This window comes from Hyperolius riggenbachi, chromosome 8, assembly GCF_040937935.1.
Source record: "Hyperolius riggenbachi isolate aHypRig1 chromosome 8, aHypRig1.pri, whole genome shotgun sequence".
NCBI lineage: Eukaryota > Metazoa > Chordata > Amphibia > Anura > Hyperoliidae > Hyperolius > Hyperolius riggenbachi.
In genome coordinates, this window is record NC_090653.1 from 205,652,750 (window position 1) to 205,679,723 (window position 26,974).

At 41.7% G+C, this 26,974-nt stretch overlaps 2 protein-coding genes across 5 annotated transcripts in view; one reads left to right on the forward strand and one right to left on the reverse strand.

Moving 5' to 3' along the window:
* Positions 1-119: 119 nt before the first annotated feature.
* Positions 120-26,828, reverse strand: MRRF (mitochondrial ribosome recycling factor). Of its 2 annotated transcripts, none has more exons than XM_068248119.1 (7): positions 26,730-26,828; positions 20,292-20,454; positions 17,604-17,759; positions 14,003-14,121; positions 7,007-7,098; positions 4,702-4,861; positions 120-578 (listed from the first exon to the last, which is right to left on the reverse strand). In XM_068248119.1, exons 2-7 carry the CDS (start codon positions 20,440-20,442, stop codon positions 501-503), a joined length of 756 nt encoding a protein of 251 aa, XP_068104220.1. In that variant the 5' UTR covers positions 20,443-20,454; positions 26,730-26,828; the 3' UTR covers positions 120-500. The 2 variants fall into 2 exon arrangements, with proteins under 2 accessions (XP_068104220.1, XP_068104219.1); XM_068248118.1 differs by lacking the exon at positions 26,730-26,828 and adding an exon at positions 25,946-26,038.
* The window catches only part of RBM18 (RNA binding motif protein 18), a 54,487-nt gene continuing 50,713 nt past the window's right edge, over positions 23,201-26,974 (forward strand). The window contains exon 1 of one of the 3 annotated variants that reach the window (XM_068248123.1): positions 23,201-23,221. The gene's annotated coding sequence lies outside the window, so the exon portion shown is untranslated. Of the gene's footprint in view, positions 23,222-25,929; positions 26,115-26,974 lie in introns of those variants that run through there. The other 2 variants (XM_068248121.1, XM_068248120.1) reach the window with 2 other exon arrangements.

Genomic DNA, 26,974 nt, shown 5'->3' on the forward strand with positions numbered 1-26,974 from the left:
ACCTTCCCTTTAATGACAGTATGTTTGTTTAGGCTGGAGTTCCTCTTTAACGCAGGCCTGAGAGAAACTTGGAAGTCCCCTTTAGCTTGCTCTGTTTCAGGAAATATAAAATTCTCATATTTCATAATTTTCTGTTTTTATCAACCAATAATTACAAATACAGATTATAAAAATGTATCACTTATGCCCTTTAGCTGAAATGATAAAATGAGAAAAGATGGCCCACTTAAACATACAGTAGCTTAGTGGATAATACAGTTTCTTCATTCTGTGCCTTGTTAACAATGAAGGTCTACACAGCAAAATAAAAGTTCTACATCCCAACAATCAAGTTCATGGGTTTCGATATTTACATTGAGGTAATCTTATTTCACAAAAATGGATGGAAGTCGGTCATATAGCTTTCCACCACACCCCATGTACAATGCTTTTCATAAGATTGCTGTGACAGCCAATGATCAATCACCCACTACATCAGTAATTTAGTCTGCATTAAGGTGCTACTCCAAGAGTTCCTTTGTCTTTGATGCCAGCTGCTTGTCCATTTCTGCTGAGGTATCGTCTGTTATCTGCTGGATCTAAAAAAAAAAAAAAAAAAAAAAGATTAGTATGGACAAGTTAGCCTGGTGATATCAAAGCTGTTACAATTATTTAATGTGATGGTGTTTTCTAAATTACCCATTTCTCATCATTAATTGGTTCAAGTTTCAATTTCTTGCCTTTCACACTAACTACACTGACTTTACATGGAGTGCAGCTAAAAGCATTTAGGGCTGGTGCACACCGAGCGGCTTTTTCAGAGTTTCTGCAGCCGCTTGCGGTCAATGTATCTCAATGGGGTGGTTCACACCAGAGCGGGAGGCGTTTTGCTGAAACGCATACTCCCGGGGTGAGGCATTTTTTGGATTGCGGATGCGTTTCTGCCTCAATGTTAAGTATAGGAAAAACGCAAACCGCTCTAAAAAACGCCTGTTCAGAGCGGTTTTGCCGGCGTTTTTGTTACAGAAGCTGTTCAGTAACAGCTTTACTGTAACAATATATGAAATCTACTACACCAAAACCGCAAAACGCTAGCTGAAACGCTACAGAAAAATAAGAAAAAGCGTGTCAAAATCTGCTAGCATTTTGCGGATCTGCTAGCGGTTTTTGGTGTGCACCAGGCCTCAGTGGGTGAATCAGGGCATCCATTCATGTCTTCTCACACAGATAATGTTACATAGCTGGGTTGCAGGAAAGTGAAATGTAAAAGGACACAGGTACAAGAGTAGTGTTTCTCAACATTACTATAGCATGTAACCCTTGACTGTGTTACACAAGAAGGGGTTCGAAATCCAGCCGGGGTAATATCAGCTTGGACTTTGTATGTTCTCCCCTTTATACGTGAATTTCCTCCAGGCACTCTATTTCCTCCAACATCCCAAAAACATACAGATAAGTCAAATGGTATATGCTTAAAATTGTGATGACTAGACTATGATGGACATATGAATGTGGTGGGGATTTGATTGTGAGCCCCTCTGAGGGACAGCTAAAGACAAGACTTCATTCTCTGTACAGCACTGCGGAAGATGTCAGCACTATATAAATAATAATAAGTGTCTCATACTGCAGGTTGTATCATCTGAAGTTCCCTTTGACAAATATTTGTTAGGCATCCTCTATAATAAAACCCATGTGTCTCTGCATCCCAGGGGTTGAAAGTGTGTGTGTTCGTGCTCTGCGTAACTGCGCATGTGCAAGGACACAGAGATACGGATGGGGAGCGACGCGCGACTTGCAGGGGAGGACGGGGCCAAGGGGCACGCAGGCATGTGTGCGCGCGGCGGACATGTGCGCATGGCGGGCACAAATGCACGGAGACAGACCTAGAGCCCGTTTTGAAATGTGATTAGGTCGGCTAGTACTCTATAATTGTGTATAAATGGTTTTAAAATATTCCTTGATATTGTTGATAAACTAATAAATATGGTAATCCAAGTTTGTTTGTGTGTATATGATTTTTACTTTTTCTTTTTTTTAATTTAAACCTTACTAAAATGTATTGACTATAACATATCCCCCCTGGGGTATGTATAGCATGTGATGAGAACCAAGGATCTAGAGAAGCTATTCTGAAAAGTGGTTCCATGAAACCCTAGGGTTTTTGCGAGAACCCTACAGGTTTTTCGTGACACTTGAGGAGGATAAAATAATCCTATTTCCCTGTCACTGCAGGACAATATAGTTCCACTTCTGCAAGTTGAGTATCTTTATACCTTAATCTCCTAAAGCCAGTTTCTTAGTGCCAGCTTGGAGTGGGTATTCGAGTGTGGAGCATTGCAGTGCGTGTCTGCAGAACTAAGTAAGTATGGTCTGTTTTTATTTTTAGCTGAACAATGTTTTTCTGAGCGTAATTTAAAAGGGGATCTCAGAGGAGGCTGCATGAATCAAAAAGGGGACACAAAAGCTCATTAATTATTAAAAAGGGGGCACAGAGGTTTCACGGTTGAAAAAGGAGGCACAGCGGCTACATGAATTAAAATGGGGGCCACACTTCTATTGAGTGTTGCAGGGCCTGCAATTAAAAATGCTGACACAGACTGCATTTGCTGGGGACCATGGAGACTAAACTTACAAAGTGGACACACTAGTTACCATAATAAGGGAGGCATAAGGGCACACTTATAATTAGCAGGAAACAAAGCAAGCGCTCACCAATATGGGCCGCATCTGAATGACTCACCACCTCATATGCACCGCTTAAATAGCTCAAATACACACTCAGCAATCAGACAGATGCAAAACATATGCAAAACTAAACTAAATACTTACCATGCAAAACAGGATAGCACAATGGGTGCTGCTAGCCTGGTAGTTACAGAACTGTGGATACAAAATATAGGTAAAAGGCTGCGCATCCCTGACCCAATACTGTACAATTGAATGGTTAATCGCTGTGGCGCACACCGCCCCCCCTGGACTAAAATGTACGCCCGCATCCAAACAATGCAATACTGGTCTATGGAGAAATTTTAGCTTCCATCATAGTTTTGCATGCAAAAATATAGATATACTGGACATCTGCACCAACGTTGAGGTAAATCTCCAGAGCAGATGTCCTAACACTAAACTGACCTAAGTTAAAAGCAAATGTCTTTACCCTGGCAGCTGCTATGCTAAAATGTGTAACTTACATTCAATACAGACAGCAGGAAACAAAGCAAGCGCTCACCAATATGGGCCGCATCTGAATGACTCACCACCTCATATGCACCGCTTAAATAGCTCAAATACACACTCAGCAATCAGACAGATGCAAAACATATGCAAAACTAAACTAAATACTTACCATGCAAAACAGGATAGCACAATGGGTGCTGCTAGCCTGGTAGTTACAGAACTGTGGATACAAAATATAGGTAAAAGGCTGCGCATCCCTGACCCAATACTGTACAATTGAATGGTTAATCGCTGTGGCGCACACCACCCCCCCTGGACTAAAATGTACGCCCGCATCCAAACAATGCAATACTGGTCTATGGAGAAATTTTAGCTTCCATCATAGTTTTGCATGCAAAAATATAGATATACTGGACATCTGCACCAACGAAAGTTACACATTTTAGCATAGCAGCTGCCAGGGTAAAGACATTTGCTTTTAACTTAGGTCAGTTTAGTGTTAGGACATCTGCTCTGGAGATTTACCTCAACGTTGGTGCAGATGTCCAGTATATCTATATTTTTGCATGCAAAACTATGATGGAAGCTAAAATTTCTCCATAGACCAGTATTGCATTGTTTGGATGCGGGCGTACATTTTAGTCCAGGGGGGGCGGTGTGCGCCACAGCGATTAACCATTCAAATGTACAGTATTGGGTCAGGGATGCGCAGCCTTTTACCTATATTTTGTATCCACACTTATAATTAGCACACTTTTTAGATAGGGCTAACAAATGCTGTAATTGTAAATAAAGGGCTCATGGTTGCTTCATCTTACTCCGAAAGATGGGCGGGGGGTTGCTTATGGTAGCGGCATCTGTCTCCCAGGTGCTCATGGTTGCTGCAACTGTCTCCTGGGGGGCTCATGACTACTGAACTTCTCACCTGGGAGCTCATGGTTGCTGAACCTGTCACCTGGGGCTTTTGATTGTTGAACTTGCCATCAGTGGCTTATTGGGGGCTCATGGTTACCCAATAGCCTAAAGATATATATATATATATATATATATATATATATATATATATATATATATATATATATATATATATATATATATATATATATATATATATATATAAAATCTCCATAATCATACACCCTGGCAAATTTTGACTTAGTTACTTTTATTCAACCAGCAAGTAGTTTTTTGATGGGAAATGACATAGGTGTCTCCCAAAAGATACTAAGACGATGTACAAGAGGCATTATTGTGGGGGGGAAAAAAACATTTCTCAGCTTTTATTTACATTTGAGCAAAAACTCAATAGAAAAGGCAGTTATTGGCTATTACAGCAATCAAATGCTTCCTATAATTGCAGACCGGCGTTTTGCATGTCTCCACAGGTATTTTTACCCATTCATCTTTGGCAATTAGCTCCAAATCTTTCAGGTAGCTGTACCACACTTACACTCCATTTTATACTATTTTAATTTTTTTTTCCTAATACGGATTGACTATTTGGGACACGTAGATTTAAAAAGCTTAGCTTGATTGCATTACCTGTTTTTCTATCAATTTCAAGGTGTCTTCTGATTGTATTCCTTTGCCCTTTTTTACTTCTTGAATGGCCCTGGTGCGGATCTTTCGTACAGAATCTTTTGCCTTGTTTGTCAGCTGTTTTGCTAGCTTCGTCAAATTCTCTCTATGCTCTCGTGTTACCCTTATAAGAAAAACATAAAATATAAGAAAAATAAATCATGTACACAGGTTTCAAGCAAACCTGCACTGAAAACATATGTGAGATAATTGTATGTTTAGCTCTAATGGTAAATATAACATAAGTAACAAAACTCATATTTTTAAGTGCAAGGGCTGAGTTTTTACAACTGAATTCTAAACAGCCGCCAATACAGTTTGATGTAAGGTCTTCTTCATTCGGCTGCAAAACAAACTGAAGGAATGAATGAAATGTAACCCTTTCCAATCCTCAGTGAGGATCACCCATGTCCTACCCAGATCCTATTTTTTCCAGGGTGCTAGGGAGGCCTTCCTGAAAAGGGATCAGGGCCAGGGCTCTGAGCCATTTACCAGTGGTGTGGCCTGCTGTCTCCCATGTCTACACCAATAGTGAGGCTGACAAATAGCATGGCCACTAATGCTATAGGAGAAATTCCAAAAGTAGAAGTGTCGGCTAGATCAGTGAAAGGCAAACTTGGCTCTCCAGCTGTTAAAGGGAAGGTTCAAGCAAAATAAAAAAAAATTAGTTTCACTTACCTGGGGCTTCTACCAGCCCCATGCAGCCATCCTGTGCCCTCGTAGTCACTCACTGCTGCTCCAGTCCCCCGCTGGCAGCTTGCCGACCTCGGAGGTCGGCGGGCTGCATTGCGTACATTTTTACGCATTCCCGCTAGTGCAGGAACATCAATACATACATTTTTACGCATTACTGGTTCAATGCCATGAGGTTGAAATCCCCTGGTCCACATTATCGCAAACCTCTAGTGTACAACACTTAACTAATTTCATCTTGGGACAAAGTACTTACTAGAGATGCTGTTAATGCTGTTTGTTACCTTCAGTGTTCCGCCCATTCCCTCCTCTGCTCACAGTCTTTACAAAGTCCCTGAAGTTCACCAGGCAGTGAAGCAGCACATTAGGACTGGGCATGCATGAGACCAAAACCAAGCATGCCCAGTGAGAGGAAGAGCTTGTGGTCCTCTTCACTCCTTTGGAGTAGTACACGTGTAACATGTGCTACTCCCCTGGCAGTAGTACCATTGCTAAGCACCAATCACCAATCCTACTCAATGTTTGCAATGAGAAAGAAAAAGCAAACACTAAGAGACCAGTGATTTATGTATGCAAATGAGGCAGTCAAACTGCAATTCACTGCAGCCTTATGCTAGGTACACACAATACAATTTTCTGGCAGATTCACCTGTGAGATCGATTTTTTACAGCATGTCTGATCTGAATTTCGATGGATTTTCTGATTAATTTCCATAGAAGTGAACAGAAATCGATTGAAATTCAGATAGGACATGTTGGAAGAAATCGATCTGGCAGGTAAATCTGCCAGAAAATTATATCGTGTGTACCTAGCATTAGCTTTACTGAACAGTAAAAAGAAACAAAACACTTATCTTGCTGTACAAACAGTGCTCAAAAGCTCATTATTTGTTTGACCCTGAATAAAACCACATTTTATGGCACACTTCACATGTAAAATTTAACTACTTAGATTTAAAAATAACAGTGCAAGACTCCAGGAAAGTTCTACATGCATTGCTTCTGTAATTACAATTTTTTTTTCTTTTATTTTCATTATTGCTTTAACCTCTTGCCGACCGCATCACGTCGGTGGGCATGGACGCGGCGGCAGCCCCAGGACCGCCTAACACCGATTGGCGTAAGGTCCTTGGGGCATGGTTTGCGGGCAATCGCGCACGCCGATGTGCACGGAGACTGTTAGACGGCAAAACCGCAGTCTTACATGGCTGTCCCCTTCATTGGCTCAAGGGTGATCCCCTGTCAAGGCTGAAGCCAGTGATCATTTTATTTAAACATAAAACAAATAAATATTAAAAAAAACAACATTGGGGGAGCAATCAGACCCCGTCAACAGAGAGCTCTGTTGGTGGGGAGAAAAGGAGGGGGGGGGGGGGTTACTTGTGTGCTGTGTTGTGCAACCCTGCAGCAAGGCCTTAAAGCTGCAGTGGCCCTTTTTGTGAAGAATGGCCTAGTCTTTAGGGGTGGGGGGGGGGGGGGGGTGTTTAACACTGCGGTCCTCAAGTGCTTAAAATACAATACCCTATAAATTCAGAACTTATTCTAGAAAATACTTATTCTAGAAAACAGTACTCACTGAGGCACAGGAACACGGATGAGTGAGCCATCCAGCTCTGGGTTCAGGTTCATGTGACTTTCTCTTAAAGCATCCACTACTGCAGACGCACTCTAAAAACAAAGAAAACACAGGCAGGGCAGATCTATGAAACTGAGGTTCTCAAGCGAATGTGTAGCCATTTCCTTTAAATGTCCATAAAATGCAGAGATAGAAGAGCAAGTACAGACTCACCTCAATTATCTGTAGCACCATAAGGAGTGCTCCATAAAAGCAGGCCTGTGGAGTCGGTCCAAAAATCCACCGACTCCGACTCCGACTCCTCTAATTTGCATATTACAATTTTGTTGATTAAAAGTATGTAACATGAAATTCGTCTCTTAACGCTTAGGAATTTTACAAGACAACTAAAGTGAGAAGGATATGTAGACTACTATATTTATTCCCTTTAGACTAAAACTAGTCCTTGGTAAGAGTACTTGTAAAAGGTACAAACCGGAACAAAGAACATCTATCAGGCCCTAGGCAATGTAAGTGTGGGTACATGTAAGAATGATGTGCAGGTACTCTGCAGGGGAATGAGGAGATTCTTCCTCTATTACACATTCTTCATGCACAATCTGAACAAGGTTTATGGGTGACAGACAACACCTCTGTGTTCAATGTGCACAGCATTCTCAGTGGATTCCCTGCAGCTCTGTGGGGAGTGCATATGTAGAGTATAGTACTACTGTGTAACAAAGTAAACCTGAGACAGATGAAATTAAAGTTTTATACATACCTGGGGCTTCCTCCAGCCGCCTTCAGGATAATCAGTCCCTCGTTGTCCTCCTCCACCACCTGGATCTTCTGCTATGAGTCCAGGTAATTGAGCCAGTCGGGCGTAGTGCGCATGCACACACTCCGCCGCCAGGAGCATACTACACCTGTGCAGCACTATTGCGCAGGTGCAGAATGTTCCTGGCTGTGGGAGCGGCATTTGGCCGGACAGCGCTGACTGGCTGAATTACCAGGACTCATAGCAGAAGATCCGGGTGGTGGAGGACAGCGAGGGACTGATTAGCCTGAAGGGGGCTGGAGGAAGCCCCATGTATGTATAAAACTTTACTTTTCATCCGTCTCAGGTACCCTTTAATTTGTAGTCACCAAACCAAATTTTAACAACATATCAAATTATTTGATTTCATGAGCAAAGGGAGTGCATACATTTGCATAAATCAGCATCAGTGCAGAATTATTTCCATCTCATTGACCATCTCTATTAGTGACACAGCTACACATCAGGCTTTATTCTTACAGCATAGATGTTATTTAGTATATATCAGGGCTGTGGAGTCGGAGTCGGAGTCATGGAGTCGGAGTCGTGGAGTCGGGCAATTTTGGGTGCCCGGAGTCGGAGTCGGGAAAAAATGCACCGACTCCGACTCCTAATAAATTTGTAACTGTAATTAAAATAGAAAATATGATAAAATGTTCTATTTCTCAGATAATAGTCATTAAAAATAATGTATATATACAGTATATATACAGTAATAGCTGTGCTTAGTCCACAAAAATGAAATAAACCAATCAAAATTAGTTACTTGTGCTGCTTCAATAAAGCAGTCCCCGTATTTTTAAGGTCGGATATACATATCGGATTGTGACTGTATATATGATGTGTACACAGGAATCTCTTATATATACTAAATAACATCTATGCTGTAAGAATAAAGCCTGATGTGTAGCTGTGTCACTAATAGAGATGGTCAATGAGATGGAAATAATTCTGCACTGATGCTGATTTATGCAAATGTATGCACTCCCTTTGCTCATGAAATCAAATAATTTGATATGTTGTTAAAATTTGGTTTGGTGACTACAAATTAAAGGGTACCTGAGACGGATGAAAAGTAGAGTTTTATACATACATGGGGCTTCCTCCAGCCCCCTTCAGGCTAATCAGTCCCTCGCTGTCCTCCACCACCCGGATCTTCTGCTATGAGTCCTGGTAATTCAGCCAGTCAGCGCTGTCCGGCCAAATGCCGTTCCCACAGCCAGGAACATTCTGCACCTGCACAATAGTGCTGCACAGGTGTAGTATGCTCCTGGCGGCGGAGTGTGTGCATGCGCACTACGCCCGACTGGCTCAATTACCTGGACTCATAGCAGAAGATCCAGGTGGTGGAGGAGGACAACGAGGGACTGATTATCCTGAAGGCGGCTGGAGGAAGCCCCAGGTATGTATAAAACTTTAATTTCATCTGTCTCAGGTTTACTTTGTTACACAGTAGTACTAAACTCTACATATGCACTCCCCACAGAGCTGCAGGGAATCCACTGAGAATGCTGTGCACATTGAACACAGAGGTGTTGTCTGTCACCCATAAACCTGGTTCAGATTGTGCATGAAGAATGTGTAATAGAGGAAGAATCTCCTCATTCCCCTGCAGAGTACCTGCACATCACTCTTACATGTACCCACACTTACATTGCCTAGGGCCTGATAGATGTTCTTTGTTCCGGTTTGTACCTTTTACAAGTACTCTTACCAAGGACTAGTTTTAGTCTAAAGGGAATAAATATAGTAGTCTACATATCCTTCTCACTTCAGTTGTCTTGTAAAATTCCTAAGCGTTGAGACGAATTTCATGTTACATACTTTTAATCAACAAAATTGTAATATGCAAATTAGAGGAGTCGGAGTCGAGGAGTCGGAGTCAGAGTCGGTGGAATCCTAAACTGAGGAGTCGGAGTCGGTGGATTTTTGGACCGACTCCACAGCCCTGGTATATATAAGAGATATGATTGTGTACACATCATATATACAGTCACAATCAGATATGTATATCTGACCTTAAAAATACGGGGACTGCTTTATTGAAGCAGCACAAGTAACTAATTTTGATTGGTTTATTTCATTTTTGTGGACTAAGCACAGCTATTACTGTATATATACATTATTTTTAATGACTATTATCTGAGAAATAGAACATTGTATCATATTTTCTATTTTAATTACAGTTACAAATTTATTAGGAGTCGGAGCATTTTTTCCCGACTCCGACTCCAGGCACCCAAAATTGCCCGACTCCACGACTTCGACTCCGACTCCACAGCCCTGCATAAAAGTGTAATATTAACTTGACTAACCTTTTTGAGATAATGTTCCCTTATGGACATTGTCCATGGGTGTTCATGTAGACTTACAGACATAAGATTGACATGCATCTCTTGTCTGTGGGTACATTTACATACAGTGGAGGAAATAATTATTTGACCCCTCACTGATTTTGTAAGTTTGTCCAATGACAAAGAAATGAAAAGTCTCAGAACAGTATCATTTCAATGGTAGGTTTATTTTAACAGTGGCAGATAGCACATCAAAAGGAAAATCGAAAAAATATCCTTAAATAAAAGATAGCAACTGATTTGCATTTCATTGAGTGAAATAAGTTTTTAAACCCCTACCAACCATTAAGAGTTTGGGCTCCCACAGAGTGGTTAGACACTTCTACTCAGTCACCCTCATTAAGGACACCTGTCTTAACTAGTCACCTGTATAAAAGACACCTGTCCACAGAATCAATCAAGCAGACTCCAAACTCTCCAACATGGGAAAGACCAAAGAGCTGTCCAAGGATGTCAGAGACAAAATTGTAGACCTGCACAAGGCTGGAATGGGCTACAAAACCATTAGCAAGAAGCTGGGAGAGAAGGTGACAACTTGGTGCGATTGTTCGAAAATGGAAGGAGCACAAAATGACCATCAATCGACCTCGCTCTGGGGCTCCACGCAAGATCTCACCTCGTGGGGTGTCAATGGTTCTGAGAAAGGTGAAAAAGCATCCTAGAACTACACGGGAGGAGTTAGTGAATGACCTCAAATTAGCAGGGACCACAGTCACCAAGAAAACCATTGGAAACACATTACACCGCAATGGATTAAAATCCTGCAGGGCTCGCAAGGTCCCCCTGCTCAAGAAGGCACATGTGCAGGCCCGTCTGACGTTTGCCAATGAACACCTGAATGATTCTGTGAGTGACTGGGAGAAGGTGCTGTGGTCTGACGAGACCAAAATAGAGCTCTTTGGCATTAACTCAACTCGCTGTGTTTGGAGGAAGAAAAATGCTGCCTATGACCCCCCACCATCAAGCATGGGGGTGGAAACGTTTTGCTTTCGGGGTGTTTTTCTGCTAAGGGCACAGGACAACTTAATCGCATTAACGGGAAAATGGACGGAGCCACGTATCGTGAAATCCTGAACGACAACCTCCTTCCCTCTGCCAGGAAACTGAAAATGGGTCGTGGATGGGTGTTCCAGCACGACAATGACCCAAAACATACAGCAAAGGCAACAAAGGAGTGGCTCAAGAAGAAGCACATTAAGGTCATGGAGTGGCCTAGTCAGTCTCCGGACCTTAATCCAATAGAAAACCTATGGAGGAAACTCAAGCTCAGAGTTGCACAGAGACAGCCTCGAAACCTTAGGGATTTAGAGATGATCTGCAAAGAGGAGTGGACCAACATTCCTCCTAAAATGTGTGCAAACTTGGTCATCAATTTCAAGAAACGTTTGACCTCTGTGCTTGCAAACAAGGGTTTTTCCACTAAGTATTAAGTCTTTTATTGTTAGAGGGTTCAAAAGCTTATTTCACTCAATGAAATGCAAATCAGTTGCTATCTTTTATTTAAGGTTATTTTTTCAATTTTCCTTTTGATGTGCTATCTGCCACTGTTAAAATAAACCTACCATTGAAATGATACTGTTCTGAGACTTTTCATTTCTTTGTCATTGGACAAACTTACAAAATCAGTGAGGGGGTCAAATAATTATTTCCTCCACTGTATTTAACTCACATATTTATTGTCCAGCGCTGCGTAATATGTTGGCGCTTTATAAATACAATAAATAATAATAATAACTGCAATATTTCAGTAACAGCTGGTTTGCCTGCCATACAGATAGTTGTGGATTAGGAATATTTTTCTCCATAGTTATTCTTTGCTTCTCCTTTTCTCACTATTTATCTACCATATGGCCTAGCTGATGGAAAGCAAATTTACTTAACCCAATCAGACCACTACACTGGGCTCATGGAGACAAATGCACCTGAAGGAAGTTTCTCATGCACACTGCACATCTCCACTATGACCTCTCCGGGACTTCTCCAATACCACTTCCCAGGCACATCTCTACTATAGTTGGATAGTGTACTGGTTAAGGGCCTTTGACATGGAAGACCAGAGTTCGAATCCTGGCTAGGGTCAGTACCCATTCAGTAAGGAGTTCAAGGAAAGACTTCTTTACAACACACACACACACACACACACACACTGGTTAGATCTTGTAGAGGTTCAGGGATCTCTCAGTAGCTTTCTCCATATCCAAAGTTCAAAAGCATATTTTTTTTCTACTCATTGCCTTATTTATAGTCCAATTTTCACAGTCATGGAAGGACCACGGCTCTAACTACCATGATCTTTGTTGGTAAAGTGACATCTATATCCTTTAGTATCTTGTCCAAACTTGGCACAGCTTTCCTTCTAAGCAACAAGCATCTCTTAATCTCATGGTTACAGTCACCATCTGCAGAGATCTTTGATCCAAGGAAGATGAAATCTGTTACAAAGGGGTACTACAGCGAAAAACTGTAAAATTTAAAATACGTGCAAACATATACAAATAAGAAGTACATTTTTCCAGAGTAAAATGAGCCATAAATTACTTTTCTTCTATGTTGCTGTCACTTACACAGTAGGTAGTACAAATCTGACAGAAGTGACAGGTTTTGGACTAGTCCATCTCTTTATAGGGGATTCTCAGGGATATATTTATTTTCAAAAGCACTTAGTGAATGGCAGTTGCTCTGTCCAACTGCCAAAAAACTGTGTAGGGAGCAGGGAAGCTGGCCAGCATCGTTGTTTAAATCCTTTTTCAGGAATATCTTTATAAAGAATAAAAGCCTTGCTGAGAATCCCCTATGAAGAGACGGACTAGTCCAAAACCTGTCACTTCTGTCAGATTTCTACTACCTACTGTAAGCGACAGCAACATAGGAGAAAAGTAATTTATGGCTCATTTTACTCTGGAAAAAAAAAATGTACTTCTTATTTGTATATATTTGCACAAATTTTACATTTTACAGTTTTTTGGCTGTAGTGCCTATATTATAATAAGTAGACCAGCTTTGGCATTTTTCTATTTTGACATTCATGATTAGGGTTTTTAATTCCTCCTCAGTTTCAGTCATCAGAGTGGTATCATCGGCAGATCTCATATTGTTAATACTCCTGCCCGCTATTTTAATTCCAGCATGTGACTCATCCAAACCAGCTTTCTGTGTTACGTATCCAGCATACAACTTAAATAAATAAAGTGACAATACGTAACCTTGCCGTACTCCATTACCAATCGTGAACCAGTCTGTTAACCTCCCTGGCGGTATGACTCCCGCGGCTGCGCAGCCGCGGGAGGTTTTTTTTTCACCTTTTTTTTTAGCATGTAGCTAGCCTAGCGCTAGTTACATGCTTCCCCCCCTCCCTGCGGCGTCCCCCCGTATGCCCCGATCGCCGCCGCTTGCCCATAAGAAAATCCCGTTCTGAACGGGATTTCCTTGAGGGCTTCCCCCGTCGCCATGGCGACGAACGGACTGACGTCATGAAGTCACAGGGAGTCCCGATCCACCCAATGCCGCAGCCTGGCGCCGATTGGCCAGGCTGCGCAAGGGGTATGCGGGGGGAGCCCTGTATCCGCGGCGGGTAGCGGCGCATCGGCAGCGGCGATCAGACCAAACACGCAGCTAGCAAAGTGCTAGCTGCGTGTTTGAAAAAAAAAAATTATGTAAATCGGCCCAGCAGGGCCTGAGCGGAACCCTCCGGCGGCTTACCCCGTGTCCAGCACGGGGTTACCGCTAAGGAGGTTAAAGGGTTACCACTTGTATAATATTCTTGAATATACAGTTTTACTTTCACACATATCCAACACAGATCTAAAAGAATAAATGTATGTTACTTATCGTATCTATCATTCTCACCTCTGGGAAACTTGACATATTGATAAGTAATAAACGAGGAGATTTCATGCTGATCTGTCCCAAATGACCTAACGGAAATTTACCATCCTTTGTTGTCACAACAATATGGTCAAAGGCACCTAGAAAATACAAATAGGAGTACAATAAGGATATGGAAAACCCTTTTAAAAGGGAACTGAGCACCAGGATTTTTTTTAATGAGCCTCATCATAAGTGTGGATCATAATGGAGTGTGCGGTTGGTGGGGTGAGCCTCACCATTTACCTATGGGGTGCTTCTCCTCCTGCCCTGGCCCATATGGGATGTGCATTCTTTTCCACAGACCAAACACATCTGCCAAATTTTCTAGTTCCCGGAAGTGTCTTGCGCATGTGCCGCAATGCATGCTGGGAGTTGTAACTGGTGAAAACAAGTACAGAGATGTTCTTGCATCCACGGACTAAATTTTCAACCTGCACAAGAAACTGCCGGGAACTACAAAATGCGGTCTGTGAACCCCATATGGGCTGGGGCCAGAGGAAACGCACCCTGTAGGTAAGTAGTGAGGTTCACCCCTGCCAGCCACCCACCCCCACCAACGGCACACTCCATTACAAACCTCCCTTAGGCTCCCTGCACACTGCAAATCTGATTTGCGATTCCAATTTTGATTCCGATTCTGATCTGCAATTCAGATTTTCCCTGAATGCTAACATCAGAAAAACGCAGCATGCAGTAACGATTAAAATCGGAATTGCATGTAAAAAAAACTATTAAAAATCGGAATCGGAATCGCATGCAGTGTGCAGGGAGCCTTATGGAGATGTTAATTGATTAAAACTGGTGCTCAAGTTGCCGTTAATGAAAAAAAAAATGAATTCTAGTAGTGCTGTATAATATCAGTAGAGATGATAAATAAGATTCTAATCATTTTAGCTCATGTGCAAATCCAATGCAAACTGTATGCAGCTTTGAATTAGGTTCCCTGCTGATTCTGCTGAGCTTAATTTCAAGATGCAGTAAATGCGCAGTTACATTTGCATGTAAGGTCTGTGACACACTGCAGAGCGCTTTGCTGACCATCTGCACTGTGTTTGTGTTTTTAAAAGAAACGCTCCCATTGGCTTACATAAAAATTGCAATGGAAAATGGCGATTGCAGTAATTTTGCTGTGATTTTATTGCAAGCCAATGAGAGTGGTTTTTAGAAAATGCAGACGCAACGCTGACGGTCGCCAAAGCGCTCTGCTGTGCGTCTCAGCCCTTAGTCGGGATAACTAGCTTCTTGATGACCTTAATTAAGTATCATCCATACACTAAAGCTCACACAAGGAAAATATTTTAACATCCATAAATAAGCAACAAGAATTTCAGTCTCTCAATTTGTAATGCATATGATAATAATTTTGTAATGCAAATTTTTCTGTATACTTCATGTATATTTTGCAAACAAATATACTGAAAATACCTAAATAGTTAGCTCCTATAGCTTCTCTTACTGTTGAGATGACAATGCAGTTTTACCAGAGAGAAAGACATCAAGAACTCTACCTCTATCCAATCACCACTCACATGTGGTAGTCAGGAAATCGCTGGGAGTCTCATTGTTTGTACAACAGCTATGCAGGAAGTCCACACAGAACTACTATATGACTTAGTTTGATGACACCAACCCCAAATGTGTATATACCTTATATACTCACGTATAAGCCACAAAAAATGAGCTGAAGAGTTACCCCCTCAGCTTATATGCGAGTCGGTGGAACAGAACTGATGGTGGAACAGGTTTTATTGCTGGCAGAGGAGCATAAGTTTTGTGTACCAGTGATCCTGCTCTTGCCAGCTGGCTTCATGCTGTGTCCGTGCCCCCCATCCCCTGCAACCTGGTGTGGAGTGCACTGCTTAAAACTTTTTGTGTCCCCGGGTTTGTGGAACGGAGCAACATGTCAGCGGTGCAATGATCAGGGATTCTTCCTGTGTGGCAATCACTGTGTCTCATATCTATGACACCATCTAGTGGCGTCTTGAGACACAGTTGTATCATCCTTGGGGCACATCTGGCTATGGGGAGGGGTCTTATATGCAAGTCAATCCATTTTTCTTGGTTTCTGAGTTAAAAGTGGGTACCTCGGCTTATATGCAAGTATATACGGTATGCATTTTTGTATTTAATATGTATAGCCAATATGTGTATCTGATTTTGAACATTCGATGACTGCTTTATGGCAGCATCACAAGTAACGGTTGTTGATTGGTTTATTGTTTAGCTTTTCTGGACTAAGCATTGCTATTGCATTAATATTTTATCTTTTTTTTTTTTTAATTACAGTTTAAATGTATTAGGAGTCGGAACATTCTTCATAACTCCGGCTAGAGCCCTGGATGTTTCAATATAGAGCAATGTGCACCAAGTTAATGAATTAGCAAGTGGCAAGTTACTGTGCTACTTTCAGGCAAAATTCCTGACCTTCATTCTTAGGCCACATACAGACATCAGACCATAGTCTTTGGAAAATGAAAGATCACAGACCAATCTTACCACCCTTCCTGTAGTATAAGAGCCATACTCTACACAGTCTTTTCTATGGAGCTGAACTCCACATCAGGAAAAAATCTTGGCAAGATGCTGCACACACAGATGCTGTACAGACACAAAAGATCAGCATCTGCAAAAGATCTGTTCCTGCCAAAAATCCATTCCTGCAAATTGCAACGATAGTCTATGAGATCTGCAGATCATCATACACACATTATTTAACTGACATTCATCTGCAGATCTGAAAATCCATCCTGGTGGATCTGATCTGCAGATGAATGTCAGTTAAATCATGTGTGTATGATGATCTGCAGATCTCATAGACTATCATTGCAATTTGCAGGAATGGATTTTTGGCAGGAACAGATCTTTTGCAGATACTGATCTTTTGCATGTGTACAGCATCTGTGTGTGCAGCATCTTGCAAAGATTGTTTTCTGATGTGGAGTTCAGCTCCATAGAATAGACTGTGTAGAGTATGGCTCTCATACTACATGAAGGGTGGTAAGATTGGTCTGTGATCTTTCATTTTCCAAAGACTATGGTCTGATGTCTGTATGTGGCCTTAGTTGCAAGGTCTGACCTCGCTGTATCAACAAACTTCTGGTAGGAGTGGAGTTGAACATCTCTGTACTAAATGAAAATGGTAAAATTAGACAATCATTGGACAATCAAGATTAGATGTGTGTATGCACCAAAACTCTTAACTGTTGGGCAGCAGTTGCCAGGCCTCGCTCCTGGACATCAGTTCTGCAGGTAAAGCAATTTGCCAAGATGAAAAACAACCAAAACGGGAACCTTTTTTAAACAGCATCTGTTGCCAGAAATAGGACATGATAGTGTGTACTACTAAACAATGTAACTTAGGTATCAATAAAATAGAAGAATGGGTTCATGGAAAGGACAGGTTTGTTCAGGTTTATTCGAGATACCCTTCTTTGTGATATTTGATATTATGACTGTACTGGTCAACAGAAGTGCAGGTAGCATGTACTGAATGGGTACACTAACTAGTTAAATACTGTACTTCTCCATCTGCCCTATATGCAAACTTTTTGCTACTACTAGAATAAAAAAAAATACTCACTTGGAGATGTTCTAATATTTAAACTTTTGTTAAAGTCTTCTTTGAGGCTTTTAAGAGCGTCGGCCATATCTTCTTCAACCTGTTTCAGATTAATAATGTCTTCAACTAATGCAGCATTTATGTTAACTCTGGCTTGAGCATGTGGTTTACTTTTACCTAAATACAAAAAAATATTATATTTGCCATTTGAAATACCCTTTAGCCAAATATTGCAACTAAATTAAAACCTTTAAAAACTTGGGCACAAGTTGCTATCTTTGCCTCATATACAACATTTACATATTCATATATTTGCCCTCACTTCATGTCCAAGCGGCATCCAAGGCAAATGTGTGAACTGAACTTTCTGCTTCCCGTTCATTTACTATGCTATGGCAAATCTCCCAAAGTCAGCCCTGTGTCACTGGCTTCCTAAAACTAAACTGAACCTCACACCTGGATGCCATGATAGGGAAATCTGTCCACTGCAGCCTAGTGACACCCCATGTTCCCTATTCAGTCTTGTTAGTTTTAAACAATAAGTGAGGTCTTTTTTACAGAAGATAGAACATTATATCACCTGCCTCACATTGCTTTATTGTATTGCACTGCAGTGAACAGCAGACAGTAAATAAGAGGTTACTTTTCAACTTTGCCTCAATGAGCAGCATTATTTCACTCCTGGCTACTAGTTCCCCATTAGTTTAAAAGGACAGGTCCGAGGAATTAAAAAAAAAAAGATTGGAGCTGCGGCAAAGGACCGGTCCTTTAAAGTGGCACTGAAGTGAAAAAAATAAAAAACAACTTATGATATAATGAATTGTATGTGTAGTATGGATTATTAATAGAACATTATCTTTCTCCTTTTCTCTCTCTTTATCTTTCTCTTTTTTTGGTTTGGGCTAAAAAGCAACCAGCAACAGGAAACTGTTAGAATCCTCACAAAAAAATTGGTAAAGAATCCACAGCCCATTGGGAAGCTTCTTACCAGAGGGACATTTGAGCCAGTCTCCACAGCCTGGGATGAAGAGGATTCTGCAGCCTGCACCATGGTCAGCCAACACTCGATAGTGACTGAAACATGGGCATTTAAATAGTTTCCTGCTTCTGGCCCCGCCTCCCCTCTTCCTGTGCTGCGCATAATATACTGCTCCTGTAAGTACTTATGTACTTAAAGGGAACCTTAACTCTAGAAAAAAAAAAAAAAAAAGGTTCACTTACCTGGGGCATCTACCAGCCCCCTGCAGCCATCCTGTGCCCTCGTAGTCACTCATGGCTCTTCCGGTCCCTCGCCGCCAGCTAGCTTTGTTTTTGCCAATTTGGAGTCGGCAGGCCGCCATGCGTATCCTTGCACGCATTCCTGCTGGTGCAGGAAGCTATCACCGCAGCCTGGAATTCACCGCTAGGACCCCTTCAGCAGCAGTGAAAAACTGCCATGTAACGTGGAACCAGCGCGGAACGCAGAGTGCAGGGAGGCCAGCCAAGAAACCCGGAACTCCCGGTTGGCGCGTTAATGTCATCCGCAATGTCACAAAGCATGCCGGAAGCAGGAAACACGCTGATGCCGTGGATAGAGCGGATGGAAGCAGCCACACAGAGAGACAACTACCCTGGCTGCTCCTTCGAAAAGCCCGTCACCACTGCAGCCCCCTGCACATCTGGCACGGACAGACCCTTCCGGACTCCATGTGTAGCCTTCGGGGACAGGAATGAAACTGAGTGACTGATTCGGTTCCCTGTCTATATACCTGTTCACTCAATTAATTATTTAAATTCTTAATTGTGTAGATCCTTTCTGGTGATTGGGGCGGGAATCGATCTCTCAGTCTGCTGTCCTCGAGATGATCGGGGAAAAAAGAGTATCATATTTTTATTTTCAGTTATATAGCTTTTTTTTTTTTTTTTTTTAGAACACTGCATCATTCTCTAATATTTGCAGTTTCCAAACTACACTCTGCATTTTACACTATGAAACACAGCCTAGCTAATGACCATTTGAACTCCCCTGCAGTAAGATCTTATCTGAAGTTGTCTTTCACTGTTTCTTTGATGTATAAGTGCTTCAGAAAATAGCACTGCTCTCTGACTAACTTAGTCAGGGTGTTTAAAGAAGCTCTTTTGCATAGATAACAAGTAAAGTTTCTTAACTCTTCCTGTACTGGAAACAATATGAGACTCATATTTGTGTTACTAATGTTCTATTTCTTAGCTGTACTACACATACAAATCATTATATCATAAGTTAATTTTCACTTCAGATTCCCTTTAAATGGGCTATCTGGCGATTGAGAGTGAGGGTTAATGTCTAATCCCCAGAATGAAAGAAATTCTTGGAGGCCAGGAGTTGACGGTGGGTCAGCCTCCAGGGGGGAGGGAGCTTGTGTTCACTGTTAGATGTAAGCCCCTCTGTGGTCCCATTACGCAAGAGCAATTCAACTGCCAAGATCACTACAAAAGGAGCCCAGTGGAGACACCAGCATTCTTTCTAGATTTTCAGCCCAAATATACATAAAATTATCCTTTCAGACAGTGAAAATCTAAAATGTCTATACATAGCTTTAGTTACATAAAAAAGAAAAAAAAATGTAACCTGCACATATTATTCTGTGAAGACATTTTGAAAACAGAAACTGCTGTACTGATATATGAATGAATTAGGTATAGTAAATATTGGCTGATAAAACTCATATCAATGAGCAGGATAAGCACCTTTGCTGCTTTTGGTAGCAAGCATTCTTCTAAGGACCCTGTGATGTTCTTGTTGTTGAACCATCAGTGCTGTGTTCCATGTGCATGTTGTTGCTGTACATCTCAGCTGTTGTAGTACAGGTCTGAACTTTCCCAAGTATGTTAGAGCCATGACCTGATCCACCTGCACAGAGTCAAAGAAAAAGTGAGTGTCAGTGCCTAAAAAACATTTCTACTTTGTATGTTCTCAAAATTGTTACTAGCAAAAATTACATTTTGTCATTCTCTTTTTTTCCTGGTACATGGGACTTTCACAGCGCTGGTATAGAAGTGAGCTTAAAGCTTATTTTATGAAGACTAGTGATGGTCATGTCCAGGAGAACTCATGGAGAAGCATGTGATCAATTTGGTCAGGTGATGTAAGTGGCTGATTTGCTTGCCATGATCATGTGCTAAAGTACGATGTGATCACAGCAAATCAGAACTTTGCAAATCTATGAGCTGATTAACCACTTTATCCACGTCCTCTGTGGCTTCATCTAAGCCACAAGTCAGTAGATATATACGTCTTGTAGTAGAAGCAGTGCTGTGCAGGATTGGGCTTGCTCCTGTGCACAATTCTTGCACTATCTGATGCAGCACTAATTGGTGAATGGGAATATATGTTTCCTGAGCTAATGAGATTGATTTTTACCATTAAAAATACTTTTATTTTCTCAGTTCATAGTGAAAAATACACTCTGTAGCATTATTTCAGAATCAAATATCTTCACCATAAATTGTAACAGGAACATAATCTAAGTTTTGTGATAAGCAGTAAGAATAGCCAAACAAAATTTGTGTTTTTTTATCTACAGTAGCACTTTTTATTTTTAAACTGGAATTGGTAAAACTGAGAAATCTGTTTTTTTCTATTTTTTTCCTTGTTTTCCCATTAAAATTTATAGAAAACAAAATTGTTCGAGGGAAAAAATGGCATATAATGAAAACATAGTTTGTCTTGAAAAAACAATATATATTTCATTTCTGTGTGATAAGTAGGGCTAAAGTTATTTCTGATTAAATAAGGACATAGCTAAACTGTCAAGACTGCTCTGGTCTGTAAGGGGGAAACAAGGTCTGGATGCGAAGTGGTTAAAGCAGTTATCAGGCAAAAAAATGAGTTTCACTTACCTGGGGCTTCTACCAGCCCCATGCAGCCATCCTGTGCCCTCGTAGTCACTCACTGCCCTCGTAGTCACCCACTGGTGCAGGAACACTAACACATACATTTTTACGCGTTAGTGGTTACATTTTTACGCGTTGAACCACTAACGCGTAAAAATGTATGTGTTCCTGCACCAGCGTGAATGCGTAAAAATGTACGCAATGCGGCCCGCCGACCCCGAGGTCGGCAAAAACTAAACTAGCTGACGGAGGGGGACCAGAGCAGCAGTGAGTGACTACTAGGGCACAGGATGACTGCATGGGGCTGGTAAAAACCCCAGGTAAGTGAAACATTTTTTTTTGCCCGATAACTCCTTTAAACACATGCTTCTCCATGAGTTTTCCTAGACATGACCATCACTAATGAAGACTAGGTTCACTTAAAGGACACCTAAAGTTAGAAGAATATGGAGGCTACCATATTTATTTCCTTTTAAACAATGCAAACTGCCTAACTGTCCTGCTGATCCTCTAATACTTTTAGCTATAGACCTGGAACAAACATGCAGATCAGAGGTTTCTGACTGGATTAGCCGCATGCTTGTTTCAGGTGTGTGATATGGACACTACTTAAGAAGGCAGTAAGATCAGCAGCACTGCCAGGCAACTAGTGTTAAAAGGAGATAAATATCCTCTCACCTCGTCTGTTTTAAAGCTATGTAAGACTTTAGATGTTTGCCATCTTAAATTAATTTTCTAATAAAAACAAAAACATTTGTATAGCGCTTTTCTCTCATTGGACCAAAGCACTCAAGAGCTGCAGCCATTAAGGGTGCGCTCAAGGGGCCACCTTGCAGTGTTAGGAAGTCTTGTCCAAGGCCTTCTTACTGAATAAGTACTGATCCTAGCCAGGATTTGAACCCCGGTCTCACATGTCAAAGACTAATCCTTCAAGTCGCAGTTTACAGTCTGGACAGGTATCACTGCACTTGATACTGTTTCAGTGGAAAAAAAAATCAACCATATTGAATTTATTCAGCCAGTACCTATAGGATTCCAATCAGAATATGTATGATTGCCGCGCACCTAGCAGCACCACAATAAGGAGCTTTAACAAAAATGTTGGCTGCAAGGAGAAAAATGGATCTGTACCCCAATCCACTCGATTTAAACAAAAAACACAGTATTACTCCTGCGCACTCAAAAACAATTTAATACCATCAATTAAATAACAATAAAAATCATACCACACACGAGTAGCTCCACTAAAATGGTTGCGATTTTAGTGGAGCTACTCGTGTGTGGTATGATTTTTATAATTGATGGTATTAAATTGTTTTTGAGTGCGCAGGAGTAATACTGTGTTTTTTACCTATAGGATTCCGTCTAGTGTGATGCCTTCTGAAGCTTCTCCTACTACTCATCTCTATACGGATAATTAGTCGATTTGGATGGTTGGAGGCGCCCAATGGAAATAACAAGTATTTCACCACAATAAATGAAAAATAGGGAATGAGAGTTAATTTGGATTAACAAAATACGGATAATGTAATGTATACATACTGGTAAGATGACAAATTTAGTCGCTATGCAGCTTGGAGAAAACCTGAACTAAGCTTTGATTTGAACTCACCTCTCCCATGTTTTACACACGAATAAATCATTGTTTCACTAATGTACATTCCCATCTAACCTTTCTGGCCAGAGCTGCAGAATGAATGGTATCTGTATCATGGGGGCTGCCATCTTGCTCTCTGGAAGATCTAAAAACACCCAGCGTTCGGGCTCTTGCTGAATCCAAATATGTAAGTAATTGGGTCATTTTGACTTGCATTTTCCAGTAACCACTGAAATATCAGTTCTGGGTGGAATGATATCTTTTAAGTGAACTTTAAAAGGTTAGGTTTACATTTCCTGCCTGCCTGTGATGATGTAACAGTAATGTTATGCCAGTTCTTACAGTATATTAAAGCATCTGAATTGTCTGGCCTCTGTACATCTGATGTCTTGTGTTGTCTCTGTATGCAGAAGAACAGGGCTTGATATATTACCCATAGTTATAATTAGCAACGCACCACCACCTCAACCACCACCACACATACACACGACAAGGTGATGTTTCTACTACAGTTAATTTTATTTTGATCACTACTGATAATACAAAGAAAATAAAAATCCACTCAATAGGTGCACATACACCAGTAAAACCTGACTGGGCAGTTAAGCTTTCACCATTCCACTAATTTTTGAGTTTTAGTTACTAAGGGCTGGTTTGCACTATGCCAAAGTGTCAGTACAGATATGATGTACCACTCTGGTGGCCCATGGCAGTCCCACTTCACTTGAAAGCAAATGTGTCCCATTCAATGGCAATAAGTTTGCAGACCGAAAAAGTTGGTCAGTTCAGGTTTGTGTGTTGTGCAAATGCAACAAACTACTGTAATTGAGACACGGAGGAGACAGACAATTGAATGGGTCCAAATAGTTCCATAGGAAAGCATGGATTACATCCTGCATGTCTATTGGTCCACTGCTATCTGCTCAGGGAAGCAGTCTAGCAGGGGACTCCTGTAGGATTAGATTGCGAGTCCTTCTGAGAGGCAATTAGTGACAATCTATACACTCACCTAAAGGATTATTAGGAACACCTGTTCAATTTCTCATTAATGCAATTATCTAATCAACCAATCACATGGCAGTTGCTTCAATGCATTTAGGGGTGTCGTCCTGATCAAGACAATCTCCTGAACTTCAAACTGAAAGTCAGAATGGGAAGGAAAGGTGATTTAAGCAATTTTGAGCGTGGCATGGTTGTTGGTGCCAGACAAGCCAGTCTGAGTTTTTCACAATCTGCTCAGTTACTGGGATTTTCACGCACAATCATTTGTAGGGTTTACAAAGAATGGTGTGAAAAGGAAAAAAACATCCAGTATGGGGCAGTCCTGTGGGTGAAAATGCCTTGTTGATGCTAGAGGTCAGAGGAGAATGGGCAGACTGATTCAAGCTGATAGAAGAGCAAAGTTGACTGAAATAACCACTCGTTACAACCGAGGTATGCAGCAAAGCATTTGTGAAGCCACAACACGCACAACCTTGAGGTAGATGGGCTACAACAGCAGAAGACCCCACTGGGTACCACTCATCTCCACTACAAATAGGGAAAAAAAACAGCATTAGGCCAGTGTCTGTCGCTATGATCTAAGACACGATTTCTGCGGATTATGGTCATTGAATTCTGTTCCCTCACGGAATTTTAATACAACGTGGCCAGCAGGCAATTGATGGACTGTGGGTTTCTTTAACGCCAATCTACTGCGGGTTGCTGGTCCTTGTTTAATACGCATTTTGAATTATACATCTAAGTGTGCTGATCTTTGTGGCATACAAATATATATAGATAGATTTACTCTGCGAAAGATATTGACACTATATGAATACTAAACATAATAAGATTTGGAAATTGAGGATTAGCTGAATCTGATTAGCCATGTACAATAAGCTTCTATTTCCAATAACTGCACGTACATTGGACAAAGGCGCCAAATGAAGCCACTAGTAGAACATCGGCAGCACCAATTCGGGAGACGATGGTGCAACACACAATGGACTAGCTTCTGGGGTAAAGAGATGAAAAATGTGCTAGACATTTAAACTAGTTTGGGAGACACTTGTACACACTCTGGAGTCTAGGTCGAGATGGTCTTGAAGGGCCGCCTTGCCCAAGTTCCATCTAGCATGTGTACATAGCTAAATTCCAGTTCTTGTAGTTAAAATAATTAATGGAATATATTAATTATGGGCGCTAGTCAAGCTTAGGGGACCCAGCAAGAAAAACTCATAGGGAAAATCCGCTAACTTGATTGGGTGGCTAGTACTTGAGCTGCTAGATTTTAGATAGGTTGTATTAAGGCCCTTTTCCACTAGCAAGCATGATCATAAGTGCAATGTACTGCGTTTGTGAATGAGCAAGCTGGTATTTTTTGCACCTGCCGCTATTGTGCCGTGCTTTCGAGAATTAATCCTGATCGTGCTGAGAATTGAACAGGCTGGAGACAGTGTTCGGGCAAAGCGCTCTAGAAGAAAAGAGCACCGCAATGTTGTGATTGTCAAAACGTCTGTGATCCGCTTTTTAAAGCGGTTCACAGCTAGTGGAAAAGGGCCCTAAACTAAGCTTACTTAGTCCCCTAAATTAGGCATTTCCCCAGCAGGGACAACGACAACAATATAAACCTAATAATCTCCCAAGCCTTCCCTGGCTATGTACAGTAACAGAAATTAAAAACAAAGTTTTGCCTAGAGTTTAGCTACTTTAGATACATAGTACCGGTGTTTGTCGGTCAGAGATGTATATACATATTCAAAATAAGAGACACGTGCAGTTTCTTCACTAAGCATCTCCCAGCCCTACATGCTGCATCTCGTATCATCTCTTTCTCATAATGCTAAAATAACGAATACACAGAGAACGGACGGGAGCCCCATCACCACCCTATCACTATCCAGCACTTTACACAACATTCTCAAGTCACCTCTCAGGATCACTGCAGACAGAGCAGAGCTTCCAGGCGCTCTTACGTCATCCGTCGCGACGCTGGACTATGTCAGCGCACAGTAGTGACGACAGAGTTGTCGGCTAGTAGGATGATCGGAATGCTGGAGTGCGGCAGGAGGATCCGGGTAATTGGTGTGCTGTTTGGGGTGGGTCGGGTTTGTTCTGTCTGGGGGTATAGATTAGAGATGGGAAGTTCGGATCTTTTCAATGATCCGGATGATTCGAATCGGATCATTGAAGAGATCCGGATCTTTGATCCGAATCTCGGATCATTTTACTACCGGAAGCATTCGGGGGTGAAATGAACAGCAGGACAGGTCTGTGGGCAGGAGAAGGGGAGGGAGTGGACACACAGAGAAGGGGAGAAGATGGACAGAGGGCAGGGAGTGGACAGAGAAGGGAGGAGGGACGAGCAGAGAGCAGAAATGTTTGCACACAATACCCACATGCTGCAATCATATGCTTTACATATATTTCACCTATATGTTCATCTGTACACTTTGAAAGAAAAGGTCGCACAGTGAAAGAAAGCATTCCCAGAAGATAAGTGCAGCTGTTTAGTGCCGAGTGCAGGAGGATTATATTGCCTTTCAATCACACTGTCTGCAAAGTTACTGAGCTGTGCTGAGCCAAAAGCTTCCCATGTGTTCACTGTGCAGCACTACGGAACAGCCAGCCTATAATGAGCAGCACATTGCAGCCAGTATGTGTGCTCTACACATATCTGGCAGTGGCACCCATGTCCCCTCTCTCCCATCTACCTGTCTCCCTGCAAGGCTGCCTCCCTTCTAACAGAGCGATCCATCTCTGCTCTGCTTCCAGGACCCCGCTGCCCGCTGAGAGGGGGCGTGTCGCTCCTGGCCCCGCCCCTTTTGCGATCCGAATCGTTCATTTTGATGATTCGGATGATCGACTCATAAAATAGATTCGGATCAAAGATCCGAATCGTTCATGATCCGGACAACACTAGTATAGATGAGTAATGAGACGTGTGATGAGAGGTAGG

What these genes read in the sequence shown, in the direction of transcription:
- MRRF (XM_068248119.1), bottom strand. Translation starts at nt 20,442, where the DNA reads ATGGCTCTAACATACTTGGGAAAGTTCAGACCTGTACTACAACAGCTG. An exon ending in TGCTACCAAAAGCAGCAAAG is followed by an intron (nt 17,760 to 20,291) that starts GTGCTTATCCTG and finishes TTTTGTATTTAG; the next exon opens with GTAAAAGTAAACCACATGCT. An exon ending in AAATATTAGAACATCTCCAA is followed by an intron (nt 14,122 to 17,603) that starts GTGAGTATTTTT and finishes TGTATTTTCTAG; the next exon opens with GTGCCTTTGACCATATTGTT.